The following is a 23,289-nucleotide window of genomic DNA, read 5'->3' on the forward strand; positions in this document are numbered from 1 at the left end:
TGTTCCTATTTAAATCATAAATATTTTAAGGTTTATATTCTTTCTAAAAGTCAAAGAAAGAAAAAAATTAAGCTGAAATAGAATTCATAAGCTTGCCATTTTGTTTCTAATATTAAAATTAGGCATGTAAATTATGGTAACTAACACTTAAAGGAAGTTTTGTCTTTAACATGAAGTAAATCCAGGCATGTCCCAAGTTACTGTTTAGTATAGTTTCCACAGGTAGCAGGGACTGAAGTAAATGATAATTACCTTTGGGAAAACTGAGGTCCAACAATGGGACAATCCAAATAGTATATAACACTTGAAGTACATGATAAGTGAAGTTCTGACTACAATATTTGATTTAGTTCAATATTTTTATGAATCTATAGTTTCATCAATGTGGAGACTTTGTTCATCAGTGCAGATTTCAATCCAATCATGATTCGTCATTCTTTCCACTTCTTGCCCACATTCTTCCATAAATCTTCTATTGACTACTGGCTGAATGTACAAGAGACCTTTTTCCTAGCTCTTTTAATATATGATGAAGGCCACTTACAACTTTGCACCCTCTCTGCTGTTACCCAGTCTCTGATTAAGTGTCTAAATCACCTCCTTTTCCAGTCGTACAAATTCTTGATGTCTTCTAAGCTACGTCTTAAATAAATATAATTATTAGAAATATGTTGTACCCTACTTAGACCCTCCATGTGTCTTTCTTTGTCTTTCTGTGATTGCTTCTATTAAGACATCTTATGTGTTTCCTGCCTGACAACGTGCCTGGGAGATAACTCATTGAAGGCAAGCTTTTAATTCAGGGGTTCCTAACACATGCGCGCACACGTGCGCACATGCATGTGTGTGTGTGTGTGTGTGTGTGTGTATGTGTTTGTGTCCACGCATGTGTGTGCATGTAAGAGACAGAGAGAGACAGAGATCCCTGTGGTAGTCTAGTGAAATTTATATATAATAATAGTATATATATAACATATATACTATATATATAATAGTATATAATATAATATTTTAAATTTGCATGGAATTTGCATCCTACATTTAAAAATACCTAGTATTAAAAAGGAAATCAATTATAATAAAATATAATTATCACTTTAAAAGGTAATGAACTTGATTGCCAAAGCTAGTGGTGTTTTCTCAGTCTTCTTTCCTGACCTCTCCCCAACTTTAACCCTGTTGATCATCCTCTTCTTATGAACACTCTCTCCTCAGTTTTCATGATAGTGTTTTCTGTTGGTTCTCTTCCTATCTGTCTGACCATTCAGTCTTCTTTGCTCTATCTTCCTCTAGGTCGCCTACACTAAATGTGGGTGTCCCTCAAGCCTCTGTCCTGGCCTCTTTTCTCTTCATCCTCTATATTATCTAACTTGGTGATCTTATCAGTTCCCATAAGTAATTCTTAGGTCTATTTAGCCAGCAGATCTCAAACTCAACCTTTCCAAATTAGAATTCATTATCTTTCCTCACAAATGTTTTCAAAAGCTTCTCTGTTACTTTTGAGGGGGTTACAATTCTCTCAGTCACCAAGGCTCATAACTTCTATGTCATCCTCTATTACTCACCTATCCAATCTACTGCTAAGTCTTATCACTTTCTACCTTAACAAGATCTCTTACGTATATCCTTTTTTTTTTTCTACTTACAAAGCCACCACCCTGGTCCAGCCCCTCATCATTTGAGATCTGAACTACTGCAATAGCCTTCTGGTTGGTTTCTATGCCTCTGTCTTCCCACTCCATCTTCCACTCACCTGCCAATGTAATCTTGCTAAAATGAAAGCCTGACCATGTCATTCGTCCAATCCGCTTCCACACACAGACGCAACAAATTCCAATGGCTCCTATAATATTACCTCCAGGATCAAATTTTTTAAATTAAATTTTTAAAATTTAATTTAAAATTAATTTTTAAAATTTAAATTTAATTTTAAAATTTAATTTTAATTTGAAATTATTTTTTTAATTTTAAATTTTTGGCTTTTAAATCCTTTCACAATCTGAAATCTTCCTATTCTTTCCAGTTTTCTGACACTTTACTCCCTCTAGAATTCAGCACGGTTCCTGGCATACAGCAGGCACTTATTAAATGCTTATTGACTTGACTCCACTTACTCTAAGATTCAATGGTATTTGCCTACTTACTATTTCTTTCACATACAGAAAAAAATGATCTTTTGATTCCATGCCTTATCACTAGCTATTCTCCACGTTTAGGGTATGTTTTTCCTCCTCTTTTCCACCTGCTGACATTCAAGATTTCCTCCAAAGTCTTGGTTCAGTTCTTACCTCCTGTAGAAGGCTTTTCTTGGTCTTCTTGTCCTTCCTCCCAGCTCCTAATGCTTTCTGAGATTACTTCCTGTCGACACTGTATTTATCTTATATTCGTTATTGTTTTTTATTTTGTCTTCCCCAGCATGTGAGCTACTTGAGAGACCAAGTTTTAGCCTTTTTTCCTTTTGGTATTCCCAATGCCTAGTGCATGCATGGCACATAATAAGTAATTAATAAATACATATTAACTGACTCATTATCAAATCTTTGAAATATCCAGTTCACAAACCACAGGCTAAGAACCCTTGCTTTAAGGCTATGTTTTACTTCGTTGGTTCAAATGTTTGTTTTGCTTTTCTAATCAGCAATAACAAGAACAGAAGGATTCTGTATTTTGTACATCGCTAACTCAATTTGTAACTGTGAAGATGTGGTCTCATATTATTTTAAAAATTGATACAATTTAAAAATTGATAAAAATTATTTTAAAAATTGATACAATTTATAAATTATGTTAGTTCATGGTAGACCAGCCTCATAAAGATTTTATAGGTATGCTTAAGTAAGCAAACATGTGAGTAGTTGCTAGTATACTCTCTGTTCTCTTTTTTTGAGGATTTATAATACTAAATAAGATCTTTTTCATTATTTAGGGATCTCTTTGAGATACCTTGAAAATTAATCCCAGGGTGTCTATAAATCCTCCAGGATTTGTCTCCTCTGTAGGTATCTGGTCAAGCCACTCTTACCAAATCCAATTTTCTGGGCATTATTTCTACTCCCTCATATAGCACATTGAATACTGTTGAGTCCAAATGTGGGAATAAAACTGTTATTGAAAGGGAATAGATGATTAGAGAAAATTTGTTGATTTTTTGTTGTCCTACTTTTATACATAAATGCTGTTGGGATAATCTAGTTTAGCTGGACAAAAAAATTTTAAAAATATTCATTAAATTAATTACATTAAGCATTTACTATGTCTAGAACATGGGGTCCTCTGCTGATTTTTGTTAAACACATACATCATTAGTATGTCCAAGTATTCATCCAGATTGAACTTCTGGGTATTACAGTTGCCCAGACTATTACAGTATTGCAGCTCTAAAAATAGGCTTTGTATATAGGAAGAGTGTCACCTTTGACATGTTAAATATCCTACTTCCTTTTCAGGGTTTCTGCTGTGGTGATTGGTGGGAATCAAAGCATCTGCTGCCTACTTCCAGATCTATACTGTGAGATCTCTGAGCAAAGTAATTGGTTGAGAGAGATGAGAGTGTGAGTGAGGAATATTTCTTGATTTACCAAAGATTAGCTAACAAGAGGCATATAAAGATTTTTTCTGTGATACCAGGTGCTATGGGCCTAACTGGACACTTTGCTAAGTTAGTAGGAAATCAAGGGGAGAATATCTTTGCTGGCTTTAGGGGGTGAAAACAAAGAGCAAGGCACAATTAATTCTTATCAGATGCATGTTGTTTAACACGTAAATGCCAGGAGGATGGCTTTGGATCATTAAAAGGATGAGTTAAAAGGCTTACAGAGATATTTGTTTGTTTTCCTTTCTCCTTGGGATTCTACACGTGAAATACTAACTCAAACTCCACAGAGGAGGGGGAATAGACTTCCCATATACAAAGATCCTAATAAAGTAACATAACCCTGGCCTATTAATGTGGGTATGCCTAAATTTGTATATGCTCAGTGTAAAGAAAAAGCACTCCGAGACACAAAATTTTAAGAAGGAAAACCATATCCATATATACATACACACACATACACGTACATACACGCATATATGTATGTGTGTATATTTATATATTGACTTATATGTGTGTGTATATATATATACATATACATACATGTGTGTATGTGTGTATACACACACAGACACAGCAGACATCATGGAAAACATCAAAGGTATTAATGTGTTGTTGGCTCTGCCACAACTTAGAATAGCTGGTTAAATTTTTCTAATGATGAACTTATTAGCAACAAGGTAGAATTTTCAGAACATTGGTTGTCAGACAAAATGGACTTTGGTCCTATTCAATGCATTTTTGTTTTCAAAGTGACTAAGACAGTATAAAAAAGGGGGAGCAGGGTGGTCTAATAATAATAGTACAATTTCTTAGAACATCTACAAACATTAATTATACTGGTCTTTGTCTAATCTTTGGACAATGACCAACCAAATCATAGGCATTTATTAATTTCCTACTGTGTACAAAATCACTGTCTTAGGTACTGGGGATACAAAGTAAGGCATTCCATAAATTCTACTAAAGGAGACTATATAATATATATCTTTGTGTGTGTCTGTGTGTGTGTGTGTATGTGTATATATATATATATATACATATACATATATACATATACAGGAGTATATGTAAAATAAATGCAAGGTTAATTTGTGGGAGAATGCACTAGACACTGGGGAACCAGGAAAGGTGTCCTTTAGGTTTTGACTGAGCTGAATCTTAAAGGAAGCCAGAAATTCTAAAAAGCAGAGGTGAAGAGGGAGTACATTTCAAGCATGGATGCCTACAGAAAGGTATAGCGATAGGAGATAGTGCAAAATATATAAAGAACTGCAAGAAAACCAATTTGGCTAGGTCATAAAATACACGTAGGGGGGTAAAGTATAATAAGGCTGAAAAGGAAGGTTGGGGCATGTTAGTGAAGAGCTTTAAATGCTAAACAAATGAGTTTAAATTTTATCATAGAGCTAAGAGCCACTGGAGTTTATTGAGAGGGGAGGGATATGGTCAGATCTGCACTTTAGGCAAATCACTTTGGCAGCTATGTGGAAGATAGCTCGAGTAAGAAGTCTTGAGCCAGGGGGATTAAGAAGTTATAGCAAAAGTTCAGGTGATAAGAACATAGGCTCATAGATTTAGAGCTGGCAGGGACCTGAGAGGCGATATAGTTCAATCATTTCATTTTCAGGTGAGGAAACTGAGACCTTGAGATGTTAAATGATTTGTCCTAAGCTGCACAGGTAGTAATTTTGGGGAGTTTCAGTTGACTGATGAAGGCAGAAGGCAAACTGCAAAAAACGTTTAGAAGTTCATGGGAAAAAAGGAAAAAAGAGAAGTTGCAAATGGATAAAAATGAGTGAATGGAAAGGAAATACGGGGCAAAAAACCAACTTTTTTTTAGGAGTTTGGCTGAGAAAAGGAGGAGAGATGTATGATAAGAGCTTAAGAGGCTGGTAGGGTCTACTGATGACTTTTTTAATAAGGGGGAGAGGAATTAGGCCTGTTTCTAGGAAGCAGGGAAGAACTAGGAGATAAGGAGATATTAGTAAGTGAGTAAGCATTTATTAAATAGTACCCACTACGTCACAAGACCATACTAAGCACTTCATAAATACTATTACAAATTATAGACAAAGGAAACAATTGTGGGACCAATATGGCAAAGAAGATGAGAAGAGAAGGGAACACGAATACGTGAAGATACATTAGTATCTTAGTATCATAGAGTGCAGGAGAGCAGAGTGGGGTATGATATCCAGGGTTTTGAGATGTAGAGAAGGAGGGATGAGATGTCAACGTGAATGATCTCTAATTTTTCAGAAAAGTATGAGGCAAGGTCAGCCAGTGTTTGACTGGGTGTGGGACCAGATGGTATGAGAAGAAAAGTGGTTTGGAACAGCCATTGGGAGAATGGGGATAGAGAATCATTTAGAGAGGAATAAAATGATTATATTGATACAGACAGATCAGATGACATCATTTATAGTTGACTTTGTCATCATGGTTATGTGACTTTTTCCAGCTTTAATTTTATTAGTTATCAGTAATGATGTTTCATCAATATTTTTCCCTACTTTGTGTCAACCTAAATTCTACTGGTCACCACAAGGCCCTTTTAAGTAAAGTTTTTAAAGTTAAAAACTGCTAAAAATTCAGCAAAAAATTAAGTGGCTAATTGAAATCAAATATAAACACCCAAAGAATCACTGTAGGTTTCTCTAAATCTACTAATATAAGGGAAGAAAGATGGTTAAGGAAGAGAAATGTGCAATAATGTTCATTGAAAACCATATGAGTTTTATGGTGACTATTACAATTTTAACTTACCTACAGCATTGATTTAAACCATATTACTAAAAGAAACATGAACAGCTATCAAAATTCTATAGAAGGGATTCAAAAGAGATCCTTCCTTTGCACTGGAGTCTATTTTTTTCAATGATATTTTGCGGTCAGAAGATTTTTAAAAAATAAACTCTGGATTTGAATCTGAATTTCATATCCATGAATCTCGACTGATTTTCATATCAATGTTACATTTTTCATGTCAGTCTTTTTGAGTCAACATTTAACCTGTATTTTTTAAAGTTGTCTTCAGGTGTTACCTTTGCCTTGCAACTAATAACCGCTTAATAAATGTTGAATAGAATAACTTTTGAGATTGTTTACTTTCCCCTCTCTTTCTCTCTCTTCTTCCCTCCCTCCAAGGAAATGAGAAACTCCGTTCAATTTAAAGGGGTCTAAGATCTCATTGTCTCTCCACAAGCCCCAAATCGGAAGAGACACTTTCTCCCCTATAAATGAAAACATCAAACAAACACTGATTTTCTTATGGTCACACTGTTACTTTGATTTCATTTGTCACCTGTCAAAGAGCTCAGGTTCTTTGTAGTGCCTCTGTAAAAGGAAAAGAAAATCATAGCCAAAAGGACAGAGAATGAGTCTTTCATTAAATTACTAATTGGAAGAGGCCAGTGGATTCACCTTAAGATCAGATACAGAAAATTCATCAAAGCTTTATTTGTGGCCCTAACCAGAATTTTTTGACAAGTAGCAACTAGCATTCTTAAGAATGATGTTTCTGGTTTCAGTTTAAAAATTAAACTGTAATGAGCACAGACATATCTAGATGACGACCTTTATAGACGGCTATTGTAGGGTGCAAGGTGGGCATCATCCTACTTCTTCCTAAAACAAATTGACAATGGAACATTTCAGCTATAATATCCCTGTGCTGCTCCAATCCTCCACCCATACCTACCAAACTTCCTCAACAGTCCTGATTGTTTAACTTTAAAAGGAGGAGTGATTTGTTTTTCTCCTAGTTGTCAATCTACCAAGTTTTGAAGCTTACAACATCACTTGTTTCCCCTTGGGTCCATAGTAATGTGAATTGTCTTTATCCGAGTGCCTAACAAATCACTGTCACATAGCAGCAGTCGACCTTTCTTTTCAATCTATGCACTTTTCAGGAGTTATAAATCAGTTGACTTTCAAGCTCGATGAGATGGCATATGCCCCAGTTTGAAGAACAGATGGAGGCTTGGGGGAAAATTGTTTCTGCAGGCTTGCTACAAGCAGCACTGCTCCATAAAAGTGAACCATTCACACTAATTTCTCACATAAATTATACGGGCAGCAGGGAGCACCAGCCCATTCAGCAGAAAATCTTTCATCTAGATTTCAGAGGTCATTTAGCAAATTTAAATTAAAGTTATTTCTGATACATGGTTGTATTTTCATTCTATACACTTCCAAGAGATGGCAATTTGCATCAAATAAAGGAATGGCTTTAATTGTATATGCAGTCCCCTCCTCTGAAAGAAAAGTAAATTAACTGCCAGAGGATTACTTTTTCCAAGACTTCTAGGATAAGCTTCAGCTATTAATTAATCACAAAGGAATTCGAAATTGAAATATGGCAGCTCTACACTACAAAAATCAGGTAAACTGTCACTTCCTTTAGAAAAATATGCTTTACAAATCCTACTAAGGCCTGGCATTCAAGCTTAAGTGCTGGCAGTTATCAAAAGAAAGAGAAATCTGGAACAGTTACAAGACAACATTCTTTATTTTTTAATGTGAAACAAATTATTCAGCTGTTGAGTAAATTTGCCTATTCAATTTTTAAATCAATATGGTGTTTCATTTCATGGGGCAGAGACTCATAGTCATTTTTATAAGAAACATTAGGAAAGGGAATATAAAGGAGGAATGAATTATAAAATAAAATTTCAAAGCATTACAATCTTATGACCTATTGCTAGGTTTAAGGTTCAGGAGATTATCATGGTTGGGATTTTAATTATAAAAAAATTAGTGCAGTGCAGATTTTTAATAATTATATTCAACAGCTAGATTTTATTATTATGAAATAATCAGCTGTGGTAATTAAAACAGTTTACTCTGATAGTTTTATTTCAATTAGTGAATAGGAGTTCTGGCAAGAAACTGGAAAATATTTAAAAAGACAAGGATATAAGAGAAAAATGACTGAAAACAGTTTTACATTATTATTAGGAACTTGTGATTCAACATAGAATGTAGGTGCCCATACAAACTACTGTCTGTGGAAATTTTATTGACTGTTTTAAGCAGCCAATTAATTTATGCACAATACTTCTTTTCTGTTGAAAACATTTTTACTCTGATTAGAAAAAAAAACTTTTTTGCCTTAATTATTTTTAAAGTAAGGTTTAGGAAAACAAATGCTCACAAGAATGAATAGTGATCAGCAAAGCACTTTAGTATTAACAAAGGATTATTTTTATCCAGAATGGTCTGGCTGATGATGTTCCATCCTCTACAGCTTCATAAACCTTGTTCTAGTTCACCCTTTCCAACCCGCATATCTTTTAGGAACAATCTTAAGGTGGTTTTCTCAGGTATTATAAACTAAAGTCTTTTTTTTAGAAAAATAAGATCATGTTTAATTTTTATGAGGTTCATAATAGTTTAGATTTTTTAATGCTTCAATGGGAACAATTTAAAAAGAAAAGTCTAAAGTGCAAATGATTTTTTGGGGGGTTATCAAAATGATTTAAGAGTTTTAGAAAAGTCATGTTAATGTAGATATTTATTCCAACATTAATTTTACAGGAAAATTAAAAAACCCTTTTCTTCTTTTTAAACATTTTATTGCCACTTGTATAATGATAAAAGATAACTCAGGTGAGTTAGACCAAAGATCTATTGTCAAATTATTGCATCAATCAAACAAATAATTAAATGAAAAGTATTCCTTGAACTACAAAATATCAAAGTTCCCTTTTGGCTTCTAATTTGCATATATAATACTGAAAATTTTACCTATTATGTTAGCAGATATTCATACAGCTTTTAAAGTTTATATCACTTTAAATGCATTATTCCATTAAAATGTTTATTGAATTGGATCCAATTTAATTTGATCATCTTAACAACCTTCATTATGATATTGGTACAGCAAAAATGATAATTTTTTGTTTTTCAATTGAGTAAACAGGCACAGAAGGGTCAAATCACTTACCCAGGAATATATACATGCCCATATATGTGTGTATATATAGATATATATGTAGATAGATATAGATATATATGCATATATATACTCTTACACATACACATATATATACATATATACACACATATGTTTTATATATATATTAAATCTATCTCATGACTTGAAATCTAGCAATCTTTCTACTATATCTTACTTGCTTCGCATATATGCAAACACACATTCATGTTTTATGTTACTTGACTTCACTGATAGCCAATGCCTTGATTATATTAAAATTTAAAAGTCCTTTGAAATAGTATCATCTAATCAAAGACTAGATCACAGGATGATGATGATGATGATGATGATGATGATGATGATGATGATGATGATGATGATGATACTCCCTCAAAACTCAACGCACTGTCCGTGTTGTATGTAGGGGAAGAGGAACAACAGAAAGTAAGGGAATGCCAACCCAGAGTAATGAACCATAGAGATTTCATGTGCCCTCTGAGCCTTATGGTAGCTGTGACAGCTTTGCAGGAACATTGATAGATGGGCTAATTGGGCTGTATGGGTACCACTGTTTGAGTTAACAACCTAGTCAGTATGATGTAACTGCTCCAAAGAGTCAAAGAACAGATGGAAGGGCACAGAGATGCAGGCTGGTCCTATTCAAATCCATCATCATACTTAGACTGACATGGAGGGTAATGGAGGAAGTGGTGCTTCTTCATGTTCTGGAACCACAAGAAGGCAAAATAAACTAGAATAAATCAGAAATATCAATACCTGACAAAAGGATTTCAGCCCAGATAGTACCAACTATTAAAGCAGTCGAACTGCAAGTATGTGTGAAATGAACTGAAAACATGAATACTTCATTATGTGCCAATACCATAATGTAGCAGAATTGGAAACAGATCCCAGCAGCTGTAGGAAGAGCTTCATACTGCCTTTTGTTGATGCCATCCTCAGCTCCAAGTCACACAGTATCATATTAATAAGTGCAGGGAAAGCCTAAGGAAGAACTTTATCTCTAAACCAAGATTAAACAAAATAAGAGATGACATCAAGAATCTACTAAAATATGAAGAGGGAAAATTCAGTCATTGAAAATTCTTACGTAATGCAAACTCAGGAAGTTAAAGATACTAATGAAATATACAAGAAAAACAACACCAGTGACTCAAATAATTTTGAAAACCAAGATGGGTAGGCGTAGGCTTGAATTTCAAGGCCTTTGTGAGTTTAATGGCATTGAGCTAAGCAGCAGACCAATTACATCCTAGTATCATATTTTTAAAAACTAATATTAGCTCTAACTGTCATTCATAAGCTCATTTTCCCACAATATTGAACAGAAAGTATAAGAACTTCCACAGCAATATATACGGTGGTTTTTGTCACCCTTTTTTGTAAGTCTTTTCATAGACTGTATAAAGCCTACGGAAAAGGTCAAGATACAAAAATGGATCCAAAAACACATCCACAGGCAATATTCATAATAGTATGTCAGCAAAGAAGCTGTTATGGTAATTGGGGTGGGACTTTTTTGCTGTTCTTCCATTTTGGATTGCTAAGGCCATCAAGTGACTTTAACGAGTCTTGCCTTTTTTTGAATGGGGCAGGTAAAGTGGGACCCTTTTGTCTTTTGTTTTGTAGTGCTTCTCAGCACTAAGGAATCTTTGATTGAATAGGGAGTCTTTGATGACCTGCTTATGGGTTTGAGTTGCATGGTTGTGACACCCTCTGATCCTGAGCAAGCATTTAAGTCACAAGAAAGCCTAGGTCACGTGGGTTTGAGTCACATGGTTGTGATACTCTTTGACCCTGAATAAGTGTGTATATATACTCAGAGGTTATCATTTCACCTTCGGGAGCACACTAATTGCAAGAGTGTTGGTGGTTTGGCCAGATGAGACTAGGGGTAGCCATTGGAGCCCCCGGCTTTGAAAAACCCGGTTGTTGGTGCTTCTCTCTCTGGTAACTGTATGTATAGCTATGGACAAATAGAAGACTGTCTGCTGATTTGTGTTTGTTCTGTTTATATAATGTATGCTTGTAATTTCAGTTTGTATTCTCTCTGAAGTTCAGGCTGCTGGCTTTTTCCCCTGCACTAACTGAATGGTATATGTATATTTAATTAAAGTAAGATTGTAAACCCCTTAAAGCTGCTTTCCTTAAAAAAGCTAATCAAAGAATTTGTGCTAGCAGCCCTCCTGTGTGCTGGTGTTATTGATCTTTCACCTCCACAGCAACTGCTAGAAACATTGTTACAGAAGCCCAGAAAAAAAATGGTGATCCAGGACCAGCTCATTGCTACCACAAATTACAAACAGATTATCCTTAAGGAGGTTAAACAGTGAACAATAATAGAAACTATACAACACATAATTGCAGCCTAGAAAAATATAGCATTTATAGAATTTCTAGCAAAACAGACACCAGTGGTTAGAAATATTCATCAGTGGAATCTGTGAGGTGATATTAACTTATGATTTAAGATCAAGAAAGGACCTCAAAACTCTTCTAGTCAAACTCTCTTATTTTACAAATTAGCAAAACAGAGGCCTATAGAGATTATCTTGAGCAAGGTCACACAGGTAGTATGCAGCAAAGCACACTTGATCCCTAAATCCAGAGCTCTCTTAATTATATTGCACAATTTTTTGTGTTAAAATCTTAAGCTTATTACATTATTCATGAACTTTATATTGGTATATAAACATTTGAAGCAATTTATTGTTCTTGACCATTTTCCTGGTTATTTCTATCTGTAAACTACTAAGCTCTACCATGGAATAATCAAATTATCAAAGAAGTAACCTAGGGTAATCTCAACAGTACTTTACTGCTTTTCTTCTTCTTTATCATCGTTATTTTTGTGCTCCACAGCATTGGGTTTTACAGACATATTGGCCTTTTTTCCCTTTCATTTAAATAACAATGGAAAGCATTTATAAAGCATTTTAAGGACTGCAGAGTGCTGCATATATAAATCTCATTTCATCCTCACAACAAGGTAGTTGCCATTATCATCTTAATTTTACAGACGAGGAAAGCGAGGCTTAGATAATTTAAGTGAGTCATCCGGAGTCACAGAGCCAATATGAATTGGAGATGGGTTTGGAACTCAGATCCTTTTGATTCTGAATTAATGTCCTCTTGGTTAGTTCAGAAAGCTTCCTGCCAAATATAGTCTTTCCAGAAGATATGCATTCCCACAAAGAGACAAGGATATATATGCATGCCAACATATATACACATATATATGATTGCATGTATTTGTGTACATATACAAAACCAACGTGCTAGTTCCCTGTCAGTTTTAGTTGTCTAATTCCAAGACCCAAGCCAAAACTACTGGGAAAACTACTCTCTTCCTACAATAACAAACAATATACAGTCACTTAATGGTAGAAAATAGGGAAAGGGTCTTCTATGCACTTGTAGAGCAATCAACAAGTGTGGACTTGCTCCAAACTTCAAATAATGACAGAAATATCACAGTTTATGTGATCAAACCCAAATCAATCCAATAAACATCTAAGTAGATCTCATATGCTCTATGATGCTAGCTACTGAAAATAAAGCAGAGAGGGTTAGAATAGTCTTGGAGGCTCCTTCAAACTCTAGATCCACAATGTGATTTTAGAGAAGGCAGTTTTCAGGATAAAAAGAACAAGCTTGGTTTGAGACAGGTTGAGTTTGAGGTCCTGAGGGCATTTGGGAATCAGGTCTGAAACTCAGTTCAGAACTGGGGACATAGGTGCAGGGTATCTGCACAGTGGTTGAGTTTTAAGCCATAGGCATGAATTATATTGATGGATAAAACCAAGGGAGACCAGAGAGGAAAAAAAAAAAAACAACTCATAAAGAATGGGTTGTTAGTGAACACATCCTCTTTGAGGGTCAGAGGAGAATTCTAGACAAGGAAACCAAGAAGTAGTTTCCCATGTTGAAGACATTTTTACAATAAATTAGCAAAATAGTGTCAGATATGTAATAAAGTATTTTCTGGCCATTAGAATTAAGAAAAGGTAAGGAATAAATTGATACTTTCTAATGAAATGATTGTGATTTACTTGAAGATTCAATTTTGTGTGTTTTTCCTGATCCAAAGTGCCATAAAGCATGCAAAATTTTACTGTGATGTTATGTAAACACATACTTAAATACAAGGAAGTATTATATAGTCAACTTGGTTTATCTTCTTTTCCTTTACAGAGTTAGTATCATCTATATTTTATAATCACTGAGAATCTACAAGCTTATAATATTTCTTGAAAGCCTTTAATATATTTATAAGACATTTATGATAACATATCTATGAGTCTTCATAACCTGACAAAAGTACATATTTGGTTCCCATTTTGCAATTTTATTAAATTATTGGTTATCTTTATATTCTATAGTTTGCTATCTAGTCAATAGATTAATAGTATTGTATTTGACTCTTATCCTAAATATAGAGGGTCATTATGAGTAAAAGAACTAAGCTGGATGGAGCCAAGCATTTATTTCATCATCTCAGAATGGGTATGTGGTGCTTACATTCTGGTAGAGGTATGATCATTTTTATTTAAAAATAAACAGCTATGCTCTTAGAATAACCCATGATTCCTGTTGATATGAGAAACAAACAAAAAGGTTAGTCTCCCTATCTCTAGCTTTTTTTATCCCTTAGTTATATTTTCTTAGCACTTTTCTATACAATTATACTATATCACTATTAAGTTGTCACTATTAGTTTGTAAAGTTTGTTCTCCAGTCATTGCATCCATGTGATTTGGCATACCTAACTATATTTTAAACTCCTTAAGGTAAGGGACCATATATGGCCATATATGACAGTCACTGGTTTCAGCTGAATGACCTAGACTGCCAGAGGGCATGGGGGAGTGCTTGAGCCACAGGAGACAAACATTCTCGTGTTTACGAAGTCATCCCCAACAGGAACCATCTATCTTCATAGCCAAGGCCTCCACAGCCAGACACAATACAGCCATCCTAGTTAGCCATCTAGGTCTGGTCCTCTGTCCCTTCATATTTGTCAAATGTTTACTATATGTCAGGAACTATACTAAGTCTTGGAAGGCAAATGCAAGCAAAAAAGATAGTTCTTGCTCTCATGGAGCTTACACTCTAATGAGGGAAGGTAACACACAAAAAGAGACCTAGAAAGGTAAGAGGAGAAGGGTATCTGCATAGGTACAAGGCTGCTGGAGAGGAAGAAGGAAAAGTCCAAAGAGTCATGAGTGGAGCCAGGAGAGAACAAAATGCCCTCTTTTTGGTAAACACAAACCCCATCAGGAGTTGAGCTCTACGTTGCTACAGTTAGGAGCACATCATGCTAGAGACAAAGGGTATAGTTATCATAACCAGAAAAGATAGAATGAAACTAACTGGGTCAGGAAGTCAAAGTAATCAATTTAACAGGTTTGCAAGAAAAACTCACATGAGAGTAGTAACCAAAAGAAAAGCTCAGGGAGAACATATGCAAACTTTAAGAACCAAAGCCTTTCGCCCCAATTAGTTTGGGATCTTTCAGTATCCATTGCTGAGAGCTCTTGGCTAGCAGCTCAGATAGGGTATTTATATCACATCGTGCCATGGAGAGGGTCAGTCCTGATGTGGAGAATACAGAATGAATCTGATTCATGACTCTCCTGAGAAATGGAGTTGATTGATTTTGTATGACCATTTATTCTCGCAGATAGCAAAAGATGTCCAGGAAACTCGAATCCTGACAACATCAACTATTTCTACTTCTTTTGTTGTAATCACCCATTCTCCTCTCAAATAGGTATAAAGTGACGAATGAATGAATAAACGACCAAATGGGGCAAGACATCCCATGCTCTCAGGCAGAATGTATTTTACTAGGATGAGACAGAACATACAAGAAGTTTCACCACCAAACAAGATGAAAAGCCTCCAAGGTTCTTAGTGTACAGGAGCAAAATAAATAATGCATCTTTAATGTGATTTCCAATGGGTGGGTTGGGTGGGGCGTACCAGATCAATTGCTGATGTTGAATCATTTGACAATGCCAGATACTCTCACGGTGAGAACATATTCCTGGACCATCAATAGTTATAGCTTCTGAGGAAGCAGGGGTTTCAGGACTTTCAGAAACAGTTGGCTTGTTGCATCTCCACAAGGATTGATTCCATGGTTGATGGCTATAGAGACTGAGCTGAAAGCAACAGTAGTGGTCTAGAGTGCATTGGTATTATCAGGGCTTTTGGGCTGACTCCATCAGAGTCTGAGGAGAAATGATGCTTGAAATGGTGGGGGTGGCAGTTTGACTTGCCTGCCACAGAGAGCCTCCCCTCATGATATGTTGCTGGATTGCCCATCCTGTGGGTCTTAACAACTTAATAACCACTTTTTTTCTTAATCTATTGCAAATAAAAACTTAGTACAAGGATACCTTAATGAATCTGGAATTTTATCACGAGGGTACTCTTTCCACCAAACAAATAACCATGACCTCTCATTCTGTGTGATTATTGTTTACATTTTTCTGTAAATCTTTAATAGATGGATCTAACTTTGACCTTTTGTCTTTTATTATTTAAGAGAGGCCAATGCAATACTGTGGCTTTCTATTTTTCACCACTCACTTATGATACATGACTGGCCTGGCTTTCTCTCTGGTCATATATATCCCTGAACACATCTTTTATGTCATTTCACATGTGCAAGTCATTTTGGCTAATATATACTATTTTACCTACGATATGAAACAGTATAATGGTAGGGAATAAGGAAAATTATAATGGATATATGTAATATTATATATATATATGCACATGTACATACATATTTGTATACATATATAAGTTTCCATAGGCCCAATCTACTAGTGACAATAAATAATTTTTTTGTTTAAAAAACTATAATCTGCTTTTTAAAAAGTTCTTAACTTTCAGACTATTGGCTACCTTGTCTCTAAAAGGGGCAACAATTTAAATTTCTAAATGAACACCATAATGAATGCTGAAAAAAGCTTGAAAATTATATCCATAAATCTGAGCATATACAGGAATAAATAGACATTATGGAAAATCTAATATTGCTGTATCTAACGAGTGTACCAAATGTGTTTTTTTGGTTTGGTTATAAGGCGAACTATAAGGCAAACAAAGATATTCTAATGAATCTAGCTTTCTAATTTACACTATTTGACATCATTTTGACAGTTTTGTTTTATACTTAGAATTTTTAGTTGTATCATAAGCAATGGCTATACTCTTCTATATACAGGCTAAACATATTACCACTTGTTTCCCTTTTGAGTTAAATGTCTTAGCTATTTAACTGGAATGATATTTAACAATGATATTTTTACTTTCCATCACCTGATATGCTATTTATACTAGTGCAACTACTATCCTATTTTTTCGGTGGAAAATATTTTTAGTTGATAACCTGGAAAGCAAAGTAAATACTGTGATAACAAAAATAATAAAATAGGAAGAACAGGTTAAAGATCAGCATTCATTTCTCAAATTAAATTTAAAAACCTTCTCTAGTTAGTTAAGAGATTGGCAAGTTTTTACAAATAACATCAGTGAGCCTTTTAGAGAGAAACACAGTCGCATTAGAATGGAGTCATTAGGCAATACATTTATTTTGAAGCCAATTAACCTTTTGTCAGAGAAATGTCGGTGCTGTAATGGTTTCAGCGGTGGAGGTCAGCCTCTAACAGGGGCACGTATGACAGTGATTACACTGGCTGACATATGCTGCAGACCGAGAGTACGGCCATGGAATAAGAATCTGCCTTCGTTTGTATTCCACTCTGCATTTCCAGGGAGCAGGCAATCTTGACCTATCCATTTAGGTAATTAAAGCTTCCATTTGGAAGTGTCCTGCAGGAAGGTGAAATTTGGGGGAGATAAATGGCTGTTGCTCACTGTATCCAGCCACCACTTCCATCATTTGATGGACTGCCTGAAACAGGCTGGGCTGCCAGGTTCTCATAAAAATAGAGATGAATTGGGCAGCAGACAATTCTCTAAGGCAAAGCAACTCTGTCATCTTCTTTTTTGCAACCTATAATTTAATTGTTAGCCAAGGTGGATGGCTGACTCAGGGGGCCTTTTTCTAAGAGCTTTCCTAGTATCTTCTATTTGCTGAGAAATTACTCTAGTTTATTTACTTATCAGCCAACTTTGTTTGGCAATGGGAGATGTCACTTCAATAAGCACAGCTGGCTGTCACAGCTGTGCCCTGACTTACCTTCCAGGCTATCTTGTTTCCTTTGGAGTCATGCTCAAGGGCAATTGGGAAGTCTCCTCGCTCATAAAACTTTCGAAATGCTGTGGGTTTTGTTGGTCGTTCTTTAAATGCTCCTGCAGTTGGAGGGCCTCTCACCTATTAAAAATACATACACCCAGCATATTATGATCTGATTTAAAAACATACCAAAAATGTCAAAATCATTTTATCTTTTAGCTGTTGCTGCTTAGTTGATTAGAAGGCTACCTGGATCAAATAAACTGCTAAGTACTTATGCAAGTAAATATCTTCAGGATTTGAATTTTTCATACTTTTAATTTCTAGACTCTTATAGATACTTTGTAGATGGTATGCCAAAAGAGGGGGAATTATTTTTCATATGAATATTAAGGACATGATGTTGTAGCACCTTTTAATGATATTTTTAAAAGCTATGTCAAAAAAGTGGCATTTTCTTCACTTCTGCAGACAGGTGGTAAAGAGGGAAGTAATATGTTTCAATGAGGGACTTGTTTCAATAAAGGTATGATGGCTGAGGAGGTTAAAATTCTTTACCTGTAAAGGTAGATATACTGCATTATGATCCCAGGATAAAAACTTTTCATGAAACATTGGGTAAGCTGTTGAAATATATGATGTTATTCTTACTTCTTTATACATAAAAATAGGGACAATGTGCCCATTTTCCTTTCAGGATATGGAAACTGACTATAAATTATAAAAAATTAATACAAATGTTAACTAATGATTAGTTTGCTAAAAATATACATGAGAATATCATAAAACAAATTTTGCACAAATCAATTAACAATGAAGTTCATGTATTTTTATCTAAAAGGAGAATGTTTTATAATGACAATGTTCACATCAGGGGTGAAACTTAAATTGGTACTGTTCATCACCCAACAAATTCACTAGGTTCTAAAATTTGAAGGGATGAGTGAAATGTTTAGTACATAGTAAAATATATTGCTCTACATACAAAGAACTGAACCATCACATAGTCATGACATACACCTTTCACAAAGGTCAAATATTTTTATTTTTCCCAGAATGTTATGACTAATAGATACTTTTACTGATTTCATTTCATTGATTCATTTAATAACATTAATTAATATTGTCTTTATATTTCAGTTCTCTCCCTTATGACATTAGTTCTATAAGTGACCTCAATATAGTTAAGAGAACCCCTCCACTAAAGTTCTATTTTGATGATTCTTTGTGGCATGGAGATGACCTAGCATTCCCTCTGCCAGGAAAGCAGAAGCTCTGAAAAGTCCTACCTCCTAAGTTGGAAAGACTCCTTAAAAAATGTGTGACAAGAGATTATGTTTTACAATCAAAAACCAGGTTAGCTATTCAATCAAAGCATACTTATTAAGCACTATGAAAGTAGGAGATGTGAAGGGATAAGTTGCCCTCAAAGAACTTACATTCCAACGTGTGTATATGTCTGTGAGTTGGAGGGGGTGTTAATGAGTACACTATATATACAGACACACATATAGATACATACATACACATATGTTACTATATACAGAAAATATACAATTTTTTTTTATTTTTTCCTCTTTTTTATTTATTTAATATTTTTAGTTTTCAGCATTGATTTTTATAAGAGTTTGAATTACAAATTTTCTCCCCATTTCCACCCTCCCCCCACTCCAAGATGGCATATGTTCTGATTGCCCTGTTCCCCAGTCAGCCCTCCCTTCTGTCAGCCCACTCCCCCCCCATCCCCTTTTCCCTTACTTTCTTGTAGGACAAGATAGATTTCTATGCTCCATTGCCTGTATATCTTATTTCCTAGTTGCATGCAAAACCTTTTTTTAATAACTGCTTTTAAAACTTTGAGTTCCAAATTCTCTGCCCTCTTCTCTCCCCATCCACCTTCCCTAAGAAGGAGAGCCATTCAACATAGGCCACACATATATCATTATGGAAAACCCTTCCCCAATACTCATGTTGTGAAAGACTAACTATATTTTGTTCCTTCCTATACTATCCCCCTTTGTTCAATTTTCTCCATTGACCCTATCCTTTTAAGAAAGTGTTTGCTTTTGATTACCTCCTCCCCCTATCTGCCCTCCCTTCCGTCGTCCCCCCTTTTATATCTCCTTCCTCCTCCTTTTCTATGGGGTAAGATACCAAATTAAGTGTGTGTGTTACTCCCTCCTCAGGTCAAATCCAAAGAGAGCAAGATTCACTCAATTCCCCTCACCTGCCCCCTTTTCCCTTCCAACAGAACTGCTTTTTCTTGCCACTTTTATGTGAGATAATTTATCCCATTCTATCTTTTCCTTTCTCCCTCTCTCAGTATATTCTTCTCTCATCCCTTAATTTGATTTTTTTTTAAATATCATCCCTTCATATTCATCTCACCCTGTGCCCTCTGTCTAAATATATGTATATTCCCTTCAGCTACCCTAATACTGAGAAAGGTCTCATGAATTGCACACATCATCTTTCCATGTAGGAATGTAAACAAAACAGTTCTACTTTAGTAAGTCCCTTATGATTTCTCTTTCTTGTTTACCTTTTCATGCTTCTCTTGATTCTTGTGTTTGAAAGTCAAATTTTCTATTCAGCTCTGGTCTTTTCACTGAGAAACCTTGAAGGTCCTCTATTTTATTGAAAATCCATATTTTGCCTTGGAGCATGATACTCAGTTTTGCTGGGTAGGTGATTCTTGGTTTTAATCCCACCTCCATTTACCTCCAGAGTATCATATTCCAAGCCCTTCGACCCCTTAATGTAGAAGCTGCTAGATCTTGTATCATCCTGATTGTTTTTCCACAATACTCAAATTGTTTCTTTCTGGCTGCTTGCAATATTTTCTCCTTGATTTGGGAGCTCTGGATTTTGGCAACAATGTTCCTAGGAGTTTTCTTTTTGGGATCTTTTCCAGGAGGCAATTGGTAGATTCTTTCAATTTCTATTTTACCCTCTGGCTCTAGAATATCAGGGCAGGTCTTCTTGATAATTTCCTGAAAGATGATATCTAGGCTCTTTTTTTGATCATGGCTTTCAGGTAGTCCAATAATTTTTAAATTATCTCTCCTGGATCTATTTTCCAGGTCAGTAGTTTTTCCAATGAGACAGTTCACATTGTCTTCCATTTTTCATTCCTTTGATTCTGTTTTATAATATCTTGATTTCTCATAAAGTCACTAGCTTCCACTTGCTCCAGTATAATTTTGAAGGTAGTATTTTCTTCAGTGGTCTTTTGGACCTCCTTTTCCATTTGGCTAATTCTGCCTTTCAAGGCATTCTTCTCCTCATTGGCTTTTTGGAGCTATTTTGCCATTTGAGTTAGTCTATTTTTTAAGGTTTTACTTTCTTCAGTATTTTTGGGTCTCCTTTAGCAAGTCATTGACTTGTTTTTTATGTTTTCCAACATCACTCTTTTCTCTTCCCAATTTTTCCTCTACTTCTCTTACTTGCTTTTCCCAATCCTTTCTGAACTCTTCCATGGCCTGAGACCAGTTCATCTTTTTCTTGGAGGCTTTTGATGTAGGCTCTTTGACTTTATTGACTTCTTCTGGCTGTATGTTTTAGTATTCTATGTCACCAAAGAAAGATTCCCAAGTCTGAGTCTGAATTTGAGTGTGTTTTCGCTCCCTGGCCATGTTCTCAGCCAACTACTTGACCCTTGCTTGTAGAGTATAGAGTACTTTGTCCCAAGCTTGAGGGGCCGTGCTGTTGTTTTCAGAGCTTTTTCTACACAGCAAATTCTGCCACACCAGCGTTCCTCCTCTCCCAAGAACTGCCAACCTGGACCGCGACTCAGATCTGAGCAGGCTCTGTACTCCCCCTCTGATCTATCACTGAATTCCTCCCACCATGTGAGTCTGGGCCCAGAAACAACTGCAGCTATAGCTCTGGAAGCAGCCTCAGAGGTGCATCACCTCTGCTGCCCCTGGGGTGGTAGCCGAACCACAAACTCCTTTCGCTCTGTCCCTGAGGTTTTTTCCCACTAACCTTATGTGTTGTTTTTGGTGCTTGTGGGCTGAGAAGTCTCATAACTGCCACATGTCACTGATTCAGGATGCTAGGGCCTGTTCTACCCGGCTCCCCATCTGGCTAGTCCAGGCACAGCCAACGCTGGGCTCTGTTCTGCTCTACTCCCAGCTCCAGGTGATAGACCTTACCCAGCGACCATCCAGGCTGTCCTGGGCTGGAGCCCTGCTTCCTTCTGCTATTTTGTGGGTTCTGCAGTTCTAGAATTTGTTCAGAGCCATTTTTATAGGTGTTTGGAGGGTCCTGGTGGAGAGCTTTAGGCCAGTCCCTGCTTTCCAGCCACCATCTTGGCTCTGCCCACTCCCCCCAGAATATATACAAATTAAACACAAAACAGTTTGAAATAATTTGGAAGGGAGGCTCCTAATAGTTGGAGGCTTGGGGGATGGAAGGGATGAGAAAATGATTTCACGTAGAAAGTGTGTACTTGAGCTGAGTCTTGAAGGAAACAAGTGATTCTAAGAAACAAAGGTGAGAAACTGCAAGGTGGCCAGTCTAGTAGGGTTTCATTATGTGGAAAGGAGTGATTTATAAAATGGTTAAAAAGGAAATTTTCCATCTACTACATAATTTTTCTTCTTCCTTTCATTCCCATCTCAGGAAATGGTTTTCATGATTTTGTTGTTGCATTTCCCATCCACCCCCCTGCACTCTCAGGGAGAAAACAATAGGTAATTTGCTGGATAACAACATATAGCTTAATGGAACATTTTAAAATAAGTGTACTACTGGACTTTTTTGGGGTGAATATTGTTATTTGGAAACTACCGTAAATTTCTACATCAGGCTTTAAGCGTTCTCCTCCAATAAATTACAAATAATCTAATAAGATAAGGAAATATAAATAATATTACAATTGTGAGAGAAATGGATTGAAGATTTGTCTAAACAGTGGAGCCAGTCATTAAACCAAATAGGAAGAATGGATGCTGCAGTGGATTGCTTTTAATAAAATCAAATGTGCTTGAGAACTAACATACTAAATACAGGCTGAAATGATTATGATAAAATACTTTATATGTTCACATTTACTGAATATGTAGCAATAAATTTAGGATCTGAATCATGAAGTTTGTCATATATTCTCAATGATAATAATAATCATTAATAGGGGGAAAAAGTTGAGGCTCTCAAATTCATCTTTGAATATTTTGAAAAATTCATTTGTAGCATTTTCATCTAGGATTAGTGTAGCTGATAAAGACTAGTTTATTTTAAGTGGGAAATCCACATTATCTTGTCTTCAGATCTTTTTTATTTAGCTAAGTCATTTAATCTGAAGAAACAAAATAGATATTAATGATATATTTTCAGCTGCTCAAACCTTAAGTCTGAGCTTAAACCACTACTATTAAACAGCCAATGGCACAAGTTTTATTAAGGAACAATAGCAATTAACTGTTGGGTATTAAATTGGCAAAAACAAACAAACATTTGGCATCATCATAGCTCTCTGAGTAGAACTATGAGAAATTATAGTCTTTTCTTTTTTTT

The 23,289-nt window shown here is 35.6% G+C and overlaps 1 protein-coding gene across 1 annotated transcript in view; it reads right to left on the reverse strand.

The window, feature by feature from the left end:
• The window catches only part of PACRG (parkin coregulated), a 634,177-nt gene that overhangs the window by 509,079 nt on the left and 101,809 nt on the right, over nt 1-23,289 (reverse strand). The window contains exon 2 of the mRNA XM_036767762.1: nt 17,773-17,907. Coding sequence (XP_036623657.1) covers nt 17,773-17,907 — 135 coding nt within the window. The remainder of the gene's footprint in view (nt 1-17,772; nt 17,908-23,289) is intronic.

Source organism: Trichosurus vulpecula, chromosome 7 (assembly GCF_011100635.1).
Source record: "Trichosurus vulpecula isolate mTriVul1 chromosome 7, mTriVul1.pri, whole genome shotgun sequence".
NCBI classification, from domain to species: domain Eukaryota; kingdom Metazoa; phylum Chordata; class Mammalia; order Diprotodontia; family Phalangeridae; genus Trichosurus; species Trichosurus vulpecula.